General features: G+C 31.5%; 1 protein-coding gene across 2 annotated transcripts; it reads left to right on the top strand.

The window, feature by feature from the left end:
• Positions 1–660: 660 nt before the first annotated feature.
• On the top strand, positions 661–10,617 carry LOC126916431 (probable ribonuclease ZC3H12C). 2 transcript variants are annotated; one of them, XM_050722254.1, is made up of 8 exons: positions 661–1,092; positions 3,921–4,049; positions 4,846–4,954; positions 6,639–7,104; positions 7,747–8,032; positions 8,171–8,495; positions 8,600–8,855; positions 9,005–10,617. In XM_050722254.1, exons 1-8 carry the CDS (start codon positions 985–987, stop codon positions 9,351–9,353), a joined length of 2,028 nt encoding a protein of 675 aa, XP_050578211.1. In that variant the 5' UTR covers positions 661–984; the 3' UTR covers positions 9,354–10,617. The 2 variants fall into 2 exon arrangements, with proteins under 2 accessions (XP_050578211.1, XP_050578212.1); XM_050722255.1 differs by lacking the exon at positions 661–1,092 and adding an exon at positions 3,218–3,561.
• Positions 10,618–12,239: the final 1,622 nt, after the last annotated feature.

The raw sequence follows: 12,239 nt of genomic DNA, 5'->3' as shown, positions 1-12,239 counted from the left end.
ACGATCTTATATATCACTTTACAGGTTTATATCTTGCTGATATGGCATTCATAAGAGCAATTTTATTGTGTATTTTATATACTATCTAGAAAACGAAAAAACAACTGTATCGTAGTAAGAGATTGTTTACTGTAATGATCCTTTTAGTCCCTTCAAACTTTCATTATCTTTATTACTTCTATTTTTACTATGATTTTGTAAAAGCAACAGAAATTATTAATTATTTCAAAAACATGCAACATGAACAGACAAAAGCCGTATTAACAATATTAATATAATTCCCTATTTATTTAGTATTATCATATACATATTATTATCGTATTAATTTAAAAATCTCATATATTTTGACATTACCTATTTTATGATGTTACCATTGATATGCAATGTTTATCAAAGGTTAAATTAAGATAAAACTACAATACGTACGTATATACTTTAAAGGGACATAAGTATTTCTTTTAATATTGAATAATAACAATTAACATTTAAAAGTTAGTAAAATTAAAATTATAACTCTAACCTCGTATTAAAGCATATAGATAACTTGTACACATTATTCATTTGTTCATAAACTAATTAGTATTTCACTTGGTTCGTGGCCATCGCTGCATATGACGATGTGACGACATTGCTTGGAGACCATGGCAAGTAGTGGGGGTAATGACGTCGTAGCTCTCGCTTGCTCCATTCACTGACCGGCCGTCGCCGCGAGTAGTCGTGAGTTTGTCCTGCTTTCTTCTGCACATCGATACCGTTCCAGGATCTAACGGAATATCCCGGAAGCGTGTTTTGGACTTTCCTATTTCTTTCTGTTGAAATCTTTCCCACAGATTACCACGGATTCCTGTGATCTCTATAATAAGTATCGAGTAACAATCGACGCATTTTAATCAAAGCCTGGAATGTATTTGTGAAAGCTGCTTATTCTTTCCATCTTTCTTCCTTTCGTGTCTTTGCATTGTGTGCGCGCGCGTGCTTGTGTGTATGATTTGTATACATAATAGTATTTGTACGGATTCGAGAAGGTCTTTGGACGCGAAAGGATACGATCGATTACAATTCGTGGAAGGAGATATGACCGTCGCCGGAAAGGTAAGTTCTATTAGTAATTGCTTTCGATTTTTGGTTTCTAAACTATTCATTTGTATATTATTATTGTGTATCTTAGAACTGAAAATTAGAAACTATAATATCGGAAATCTGTCATTCACGATTTCTACGTTTATTTTGCACTACATTGTTTTGTATTTTTAAGCGTGACAATTTAGATTAGATACGGATACAGTAATGGTAGCCTTTACTGTGTTTCAATTGATTAAAAGTATTCTATAATATAGCTTAAGTACTTTTTTTATTACATACTTACATAATATACTATATATTGAGCAATGTTAGAGAACGAAAGAAAAATATTTCATTAATGTGTTTATTTCATTAATGAACTGTTATTACGATATGAAAAGCGTTACCTGTATATAAATCACTTTACTTGCTTATTGTTTTATTTAACATTTATAACTTTCATTTGTAATACATTTATATTTTCTTTTCTGGTTTTTCTCATACCGATTAATGACATATTCTTCCTGTTCTATTGTTTTATTGAGTTAGAGTGAGATCATGACCTAAATTGGGCGATCTAACAAATTGGAATGGTAATATTTCTTAATATTCTAGAACTCGTCGCGAAGTAATTACAAGAATCATTATATTCATTTTCATGTCGCTCTCTTAGAATAGAAATTTTTACCTCATATAAAGTATTCCTACAAGTGTATTAATCCAGATTTTGGTTTCAATCGTGTTTTCAAGTAAATGTCTCAAAAATCATATAATCACTACAAGCTGTCTAATCTCCTTCAAATTTGCTGAAACAAAACCTGAATTACAGACTTCATCCAGCTTCAATCATTCAGCTTTCTCGGCGCTAAAGGATATACAAATATACACACGTAGAGTATTCGCTTTTACGAATTAATTGGATCCTGGCGATCTTTCGTAAATCAGGGATTCGTAAAGCGGGAGTTTATCTCTTAGAAGTAATGGTATAAGCGAGAATTTCGTTCGTAAGAAGGAACAAACAAGGAATAAAATAAACAGAATAAATATCAAACGATAAGAAAAGTCTTTACTGAACAAAGATCTGCATATGTAAGAAAACTTCTCAATTGAAGAAAATTATTTGAAAAAAGATTAGCTCATCTTTTCATCACCGGGTAAATCGACGGTCGTAGAGATAGTAGGAGATATGTCTATTAGAAAGCTTCGGTGCATCTTCTTTTAAGAAAAAAACGCCTTCACTTGTCTTTGCCGCGCATAATTTAAAATAAATACGTATCATTCTAACTGAAACTATAATACTACAAATTTGAGATATTTAAACTAACCTTCATCCGCAGACGCAATAGTGGCGCTAAATGGAACTAAAGTACGCTAAAAAATACCGGTGGTTGGAAAAATAATAGAAAATCAGCTCGAAGGAAACACAATTATAGTATCAACCGTATGTACATAAATAGTCACTCAGCACAACTCCAACAAAATGTCACGTTATCTTAAATAATTTTGTAACCGCGGCTGAAGTCAGACGTTGTATCTTAATCACAAACGTAAGAATACAGAAAGCTAATCGACGTAGGAAATACACTTCCGTTTATCCCCCGTTTCCCTATTTCATTTCCAACGTAAATTAGTTCTTGTTTAACATTTTTCTAATGATATCCACCAATTTGCGCGTTCGACATAGAAAATGAAATTAAAAAGAAATTTTGTTTATATAGTGGTTATCAGCGACGACAATGTGAATGCAGAGAGATATTTACTAGTTGGATTTTGCTAAATAACGACTTGTTTTCAGGAAAAAAAACGCTTGAAACGTGGTTTTTATCACAGAAATTTTCACTTGAAGTTCATTTGATCTGGTATTCGTTGCTAGAATAATTGTGTTTAGGGCAAAAAATAAACTGACAATTGACAGATATCATAGATTGGTAGGTTAGATTTTGAGATTAGACGTGCGCGCGTGAGTGAATCTGGTGTGTCTACGTCTACGTCTGTTTAAATACAATTTAGTGTCGACGATCAAGATTCCTAATGTGAAGCGAAATGCAATTCTTACCGAAGATAAGTCTACGAATGTGCAGTGGTGATCTGTCTCATGTGTTCGAGATAATTACTAAAATTATCGTTATCGAAATCTTCCGTTGGTAATAAAAATGTTAAAAAAAGAATATAGTATAAATGGGTCTTTCGAACGAAAGTTTTCTTTTTTGAATCTTTTCCTCTTGGACACAGCTACGTTTAATGCGTTCAGACGTAGCAACGTTAACGATAAGAATCTTTAATCCGATAGTGTTAAGTGTGTATAAATATTTACTTCGTGTATTTTTAGAAGAAGGATGAAAGTGTAGAAGAATAAAAATAAATTGTATTCAAACTATTTCTTTCGTTTTTAATTGATTCCAAGTCCGTTATCTTCGTCGCTAGTGCGAAGAAGTTTTATGTGCCACGAGTCAACAGAAGAAAGTCATAATGATGCAATTAGTAGAATCAAGTGAAAATGTGCGTGAATAAATCCATCACTGCGCAAATGTTAAGACTAATGCATTTTGTTTTACTTGCTCTTTCAAAAATTTAGCTTCGCTTAAAGATTTAATGATATTTCAAATTTCGATAATACGGATTTTCCTTCGTTTGCATTATATTTGGCCCATCAATATTATCGCAATAGTTGTCGTTGTTCAGCTAATTATCGTTAGCCGGCTAACAGTTGCGCTCAGTAATATTGACATAAATTAGAAAACGTGATAAAAGGGGAATGTAATGTGTGAATTATAATTTCATAAATAAAATGTATTCGGTATGTTTTCAAAATCTTTGTCGATACGGATGACCACTTGATTGTTTAATTTTGCTTTCAGAAATACGTAGATTGTATCGTCCTGGAAACTGAAAGTATTGCTGACGCAGAAGATTCTTCTTACGATAGCGACTACGAAGCTGAAGATTCAGTGGGATCTACGAATATTCATTCCCAAGTGGAATTGCAGGTACTCGCTCAAGTATTTACGTATCTATGAACTTTTATGACATTCTTGTATTGTCGTGTTTGTAGGAATGATTGTTCAATCAGTAAATATTCATGTTTTAATTAAAAATTTGATGCACGGACGTAACGAAGAAGCGCGCCAGAAGAAACATCTTGCATTTTCTCACGGGAGATCATTTTTCCACGTTTTATCGCATTTCACATGTAATTTCATTGCGCGTTCTATCGCAAAATAATTTATTTATAAATTTTACAACATTGTAAATTGTTCCAGGAAACCAAAATATTTGCTCGACTTTGTAAAATTAATGCAACAGATTTTTTACAAAATTATAATTTATTTGCATAAGACGCGTAATCTTCTAAATAAACGAATTTTTTTTATATGTAAATATTCATCGAAGATACAAGGATTTTCTTTTATATAAGAATTTTATTTAAGAATTTTTTTTTTTATATGTAAATATTCATCGAAGATACAAGGATTTTCTTTTATATAAGAATTTACTATCATCGTTTGTCTATCAAAATCTGAGGAAATTTAATCTTTTTAACACTTTATGCCTATGTGCGATATTTTATTTCATTTTCATTTGAATTATAATACAAGATTCTTTCTCAAACTTCTCCTAACAAGAAAAAGAGCATCTGTTACTAGGAGATATCCTGTTCGGTTAACAGAATATTCGGATAGTAAAAAGTTCCTTAAATATTAGTATATTCGGATAAAGGAAGATGAAATGAAAAATTTCACTAATTCATTGTGCTTGATTAATAGCTTTCATTTCGAATTATAGGTATCTACGTCAGGTCATTCAGATGTGTCCCGGACCGCCTCAGACACGTTGGCTGCTGAATTTGCAGAATATGTCACAGTGCAAGGAAGTCCACCGGTTCAGAGTCCAGGTACAAGATTTCTTAAAGAAACAATTATTTATCTTCAACTAACTAAATGTAAAAAGATTTCGTATTTTATCAGTAACCTAATGTATTGTTAACAATAACGATACAATAAATTTAACAATTATTATTATTAAATATTTAACAATGATATCTCGTGTAAAATATTATTATTAGCTTTAATATCATTAAATTCTAGATAAACGTAAATTTATTTCGAAAAGCTTTCTACTTACCTACGTGGAGATCGTTTATAGGTTTGTGTATACGTATGCTAATCTATTAAAAATCTTAAATTGATACTTTCCCTTGGAAAAGTAATAATACCATCGCTTCTCCTCAAACCTCTCTTAGATGTACAGTTTTGAAATCATGCACTTCGAAATCATCTTTAAACTTTTGTCATGACATCGTGCACATACCTATCACAAATTTCTCTAACATTTTAGGAATTCCTCCCCTCCTGGCACTGATGCTTCGTGTGTTCCAACCGAAGATCCTAAGCTTCTTTATGTGACAGGCCATCATAGATATTTGAGTCTATTCGAGGTCGGGTTTCTTACTACTCTCCTCGGTGAGTTTGTCCTCGTTCACCTGCTTCTTTTATTTATTGCCCATTTTAAAACACAATTCTTCCAACTCACAGAAATGAGACGTTCTCCTGCTAACTATCAATCTTTTCACTAATCTGTTAATCCTTTTCTGGTCAGGTGCGTTAATACCTCTCTTCGTATTATTTTTCAAGATCTCCCTTAGACTTGGATATTTACATACTACCTTAATATTTACTATATTATTTATTCGACTTATCGTTTAAGCGACATTCATTTTTATCTTACTTGCTTTTTTAAGCTTGGCTTCTTTAAAATACACTTAAATCATTTAATTTCAATTAACAGCAATTATAATATCATTCTTTAAACGTTTTATTTTGTATTTATTATGTTATCAATAGATATATGGTATTTATTTTTGGTTCATAGTTTTATTAATAAGGGGATAGTAGCTGCTAATAGTTTAATCTCCACGTAGGCAAGTACTTAGCAATAGTCCAATTTTTACTCATCATGGTTATTAATAATATAGGCCTTCCTCTGATAGATAATAATATCTAAATCTATATAACTAAACTTAGGGTCTATATACATTGCATATACCTAAGTGTTCTAGTTAAAGTACCTGGGACGATTCCACTTATATGTTCTCTACTTATATGTACCTTTACGGATGTCGGTAAACGATAGATTTCGTTTCTTTTCTAAGCTATAGTTTTATCGTATGCTTACTTTGTATCATCTTTGTGTGGTATTCTAGTAACGTTATATGTCTCCTATTCGAAAGACCATACTACTGTGAAGGTTGAATATAGTATTATCATTAAATCTCATAGATTACAGCCGTGTATAAATAGCTATTATTTGAAAAAAAAATTTATAAATGTAGCTTCTAGTTGCGCACTGAATTTCACTGCTTTGGTCATTTCAAAGATATAATTTATCCACACTGTCTATGTAGCATTTGTTTCTGTTTTCTCATAGCCCGGTTTAAACTTCTCAAATTGTCTTTTTTTTATATGTATTCAAACGTTATGCGATTAACATAGCCATGTCATCAAGCCACGTTTAACGCTAGCTTCGTACAAGAGACTATCGTATGTTGTTAAAATTGTTAAACATTTATTTTTTTTTAGGGTACACTGCCCGAGTAGAATTCGCCCTTAAGCTTGGCTACACGGAACGTTTAGTTCAAACAGCGCTGGAAAAATTGGGTCCAGATCCGGAGCAAAACGAACTTTTGGCTGAGTTGATAAAACTCGGTGCTAGCTGTTCTCAAAAATCAGTTGATACACCAGAGGAGCTTGATAACGTCGCGGACACTGATTTAATGTCCAATGAAAACAGCGGATGCTCCAGTAGTCTCAGATCTGTTGTAATTGATGGAAGCAATGTGGCGATGAGTCATGGAAACAAGGAAATATTTTCTTGTAGAGGAATTAAAATTTGCGTGGATTGGTTTAAAGCTCGAGGACACAAAGAAATTACCGTATTTGTGCCGAAGTGGAGAAAGGAAACTTCCAGGATTGATAATCCGATCGCCGACCAAGAAATTTTGGGAGAATTGGAAAGGGACCGTTTGTTGGTTTTTACTCCATCCAGGTTTGTATATCAATGTATGAATCAATTAATTAATGCATGTAATGTATGAATAATGTACGGTGATATACAAATGTGTTTTAGGATCAATTTTAGCTAATATTTGAGTATCACGGTTTCTTCAAACTAAAATGAGACTATAATAACTATAATGAAGAATACAAATTCAAAGCGTTATTTATTAATATTTAAAAGTTATTAATTATTATTAATATTTATAAAAGCTACTATTAATACTTAAAAATAGTTTGTCTCTGTAGAAAACAAATCTAGGTCAGCCTAAGCGACAGCAATCTTTGAACCTAACGATACATCCGGCCATTTCATAATAAATAACTTTCTAAATAAAACTCTATTTTAATAAAATTCAACTTGAGAAAGGCCGACTTATCAATTCTTACAAAGTATTTCCATTATTTAACATCATGCATTGTGTTTTTTCTACTTAATATATCTCTAAATGGATAAGTATTTAATACAATATAATTATTTAAGTATTAAGGACTTAAAAGGCAGCATTTAATATGAAGACGCATCGAAAGTATTAATATATATTATTATTGACTGTTAATAGTAACAGTAACTCTGTAAGAAATGATTTTAAATCCTTATTACTTTAAAATAGTTCTTAATTGTCTATTTTAGATTAGTTGGTGGGAAAAGAATGGTTTGTTACGATGATCGCTATATTTTGAAACTGGCGGTGGAAATCGATGGTATTGTTGTCAGCAATGATAATTACAGAGATTTGGCACAGGAAAATCCGGAATTTCGAAAAGTTGTGGAAGAAAGAATTTTGATGTATACTTTCGTAAACGATCGCTTTATGCCACCAGACGATCCACTAGGTAGAAGCGGTCCCACTTTAGACAATTTTTTGAGAACTTTTCCCAAAAGATCTGATCCAGCACCACCTTGTCCATACGCGAAGGTACGTTAAATATTGTCTAGATTTTATCAAATTATTTAAATAATAACTAATTCTGTAAGTATTTGAAGAATTTATTAGAAACAACAATAATCAAGAAAGTGAGATAATATTAATCAAAGATAATCCTTTTCATTGTAGAAATGCACTTATGGAAATAAGTGTAAATTTCGACATCCAGAAAGAGGTCTTCATCCTCAAAAATCAGTTACAGAGAAGTTAGTAGAACATGTACAAAAGCAGCTTCAAGTAAGAGGTTCAAATCCAAATGTATTTTTATCCAGCAATATATCGACCAATGCGTTTCAACATCAACCGCTTTGTAAAACTAAATCAACGGTAACTACCAGTATCCAACCATTACCTTCAGTTACAAAAAGCAGATCTGCAGAAAATGTCACGCTTGATCAACCAATGAATTCCACGATACATGGTTTACAAGTGCCACCTACCACAAGTTCTCAAGGTATTAGGATTTTCACTAACGTATTTATTTTAATGCAAAATAAATAATATTTATATTATTCTTATTTGCTTCTACTAAAACAAACTAATTTTTATTAATAATAGGTTATCGTTCTTCCTGTCGATCTACAGGAAGATTGAATAAACCAGAAGCAGAGCCACCAAACATACATAAGAAACTGCAGAGGCAGTTAACTTTAAATCCAGTGTACGATCCTCGACTTCACCAGCTGAGACAATACCAGCAAGCATCTCAAACAAGTTCATTATCACAACAAACTGCAATAACATCTTCCACAGCACAGCACAGAGCCTTAAGTAGACATTCTAGTAACGAATCGGCCTACAGAGCTGGCATGAAGTAAGTTCTTATTTTCTCTACAATTCTTATAATATTGATTGTAAGATTCAATATCATAATATTAAATGCCATAATAATTAAGCGGGAATGACGAACAAGAAAAATTTGTTTACAATCGTAATTAATTAAACAAGTGTTTAATTGCTTAGTTGGGATCGTTCTGAAGGAGGGCAGTGTCATCAACACGTAACACGTATTGCTTCGGCGCCTGATTCTTACCAAGCTTGGTTATCAAATAATTCGAATTTGGCTGTACCATCAGGATCGAGTCAACGGCTGGGTGCTTCAGATTCGCAGTTAAATGTCCCTACATCTCCCCTGTATTCGGCTATGTCGACGGATATGTTAAGGGATTTTTTCGATACCAGAACAAAAATACATTACCATTTGGCAAATATCTTTCCTGAAGAACATGTGAGAACTGCTATGCTAATTCATCCATTTGAAACAGATCCAATCGAAATCTGTGTTGCTATTTTGAAAATGTATCCCCAATAATGGAATAAGAACCATTTCGTACATTTATTTAATTCATATTTATTAAATGAATATATCAACAGATATACAGTTTTAAAATATTTCAAGAATATTGTAATATTCATCGACTTTAGACTCAGCATTGACTTTTATAAACAGATTAAGCAAATATTTGTTATACAATTAATACTTTTTTTAATATCTCTATACTCTATTTATTTTTCAAGAAGAGGAACAATCGTATTGAAAGTGTATTGAAAACCCCGCTACAATAATGAAACTCTTTAACTTTTAATTTTCATGTTTTAACCAATTCCAATAAAAAGTTGTCAGGAATAACACTCATCAAGATTGCAAAGCCGTTTGGCATGTAATTAAAACTATTTTCATCATGTATGTACTGAAATTTGTTTACAAACGTGGAAAGGGTAGAAATGTAAGGATAGTAATTTAAATTTCACACAATTTTACTTATTTATAGTCATAATGTAGTTTTTAAATTAGATTAAGAGAAAATTATCAGTAAAACACAAAAATTTATAACTTTGTAACATAGAGCGTTAAAAATACTTGGAGTGTTTTAAACATATTTCCATATTATCATTCAACAATTAACCGTATATGCAAATTCGAAGTAATAAGTTATAAGCCCGAGAACCAAATTCAACACTTTAGGTTATGTTCTATTGTAATTACCAAGTTGATGATCTGAGAGTATTTATTACACCTTTTATCTCTTTTGTGTGCAAAAGTACATGTAACCGTGTACTTACACTAACAAACCATTCCTATCTTTATACGTATTGAGAAAACAAAGTATATTTATTTTGAATAAAATTGCTCGTTTTTTATTATAATTAAATTTTTTACTTTATTGAATATATACATATTACTAATATACTCTCTTTTTATTAAAGCTTTAGAGTTTAAGAAAAACTAACAGTTTTCTTCTATTTTACACGAAAGTTAATAAATTATTTGAATATACATACATATATAATTCACATGTAAAAAATTTCTTCGTTCAGGGAACACTCAAAATAAACTTGAGTAGATGTAATATAAAACATGCACATAAATAGTTTTACAGTTTTTATATTGTATAATTTGTATTTTCTACATTCAGAATAATATTTTATAATAATTTAACCACGAAATCAGAATTTATTAATACGAATGACTTGTATGCGGAGTACATAACACATCTTTTACTGCAACTCTAAAAGTTTATTACATATGAAATGTTTATTAAATATTAAGTATAAAATTGTCTTATTTAATGCTACGACCTGTTTATTCAGTGTGTCATAATATTACCCACGAAAATCCTCACGTTTTAGTACCTTCGGGACGTACAGTCTTAATACACATATATATATGTGTATACACATATATATGTGTATATGTTTCATTTTTATGAGTGTATTATCGATTTTGATTTTTTATTAAAACTTTTTTCCACATTATAACTCGAATTATTATTTTTAACTGTATATATCGTTTTGTGATATTTCTGATATTTATTGAGAACTGAAGTTTAAACATATTAATAACTTAAAATTAATAACTTAAGCAACGGGAATTTACATTGTTCATATTTTTAAACTGCAAATTTTTTAAGGAGCTATATTATTTTAGATAATACATTAAGCTAAATTATTAAATAAACGATTATAGATAAATATTAAACAAATTTTCGTGAATATTTTTCTTACATCACTGTTTATATATTCTACAAGATATATATATATATATAAATTTTTTATAAATAAATATTAATATCCTAATAGAACATTACACAAGATATAATCTCCTAAAGGTATGTATCGAAATACAATAATTAACCGAAGGTATAAAACCATCTTTTCAAAAATTAAATTTTGGTTTTTATAATTATAGTACATATGTATGTGATACGATTTTATGTATACCACAATTTTTACCGAATTAGGAGGGGAAGGCTGATATTTAACGTTTAATGTAACGTTTAATGGCAAAATTATTAGCTACAGGATTCATCAACATTTTGTATTTTCCTAAAGAATTCATATCTTAGTGTCTTAAAGATATTGAATTGTGGCGACTAAAATTTAGACCATAATCAGAAGTTTTGTCAAATTCTTTATACTTTAAGATAAAAATAAATTATCTTTAAATATATGTCGGAGATAAAAGAACACCGAAACCTTCCCTTTGGAACTTTGGGAAGACCCCTAGTACTGTAATTTAGATTGGGGTTAGGTTGGGGTTAGGCCGTATTAAGAAACTGTTGTCATTCGATCCGACTGTACTTATTTGAGATTTATGATAGCGAGCTGGGGCTTAAGGCGACAACCAATCGTCGAACGTATCACGGTCGAGGGATGAACGTTTTGTTTAACAAAGGCATGAAGTAACTCTATAGCTCTCTTTAAAAGGAATACTTGGGGTGGGGCACGACGGTAAGCATTTTAACGATTTTTGTCCCGTGGCTCGCCACACGCAGACTCTATTCTTTGAGTAAGATGATTACCAGATATCGACGCGTCTCCACAGTACATGTTCAGCTAGCCCAAGGACCCGCTATAAATCTTCAGATTTGTTTAACGGAAGTCCTTCAAACCGACAAACAGTCCTCGTTCCAACTACGAGAAAATAGGAGAAATCTATTTTTCTCAGGAACGACGCTTCCTCCTCTCGAACTCTCTCTTAAGGGCGGCTAGCACCCTTCCCTAACTACCAACATAGAAATTGACCAATTAACAGTAACGCCAATTTCCCTCACTTTCCGAACGAAGGCTTTTCTCCACGAATCCGATGATTTCGTGCCCTTAGACACACCCATTATAGTTTTCCTCGACAGCGTTACCGTGATTGGAGGACGACTTTCCCATACGATGTCTAAGACGATTCAAGTAACTCCCAGAT

This window comes from Bombus affinis, chromosome 5 (genome assembly GCF_024516045.1).
Source record: "Bombus affinis isolate iyBomAffi1 chromosome 5, iyBomAffi1.2, whole genome shotgun sequence".
In the NCBI taxonomy this organism is placed as follows: domain Eukaryota; kingdom Metazoa; phylum Arthropoda; class Insecta; order Hymenoptera; family Apidae; genus Bombus; species Bombus affinis.
The sequence above is the reverse complement of the archived record's forward strand: the minus strand, read 5'-3'. Positions and strand labels throughout refer to the sequence as shown.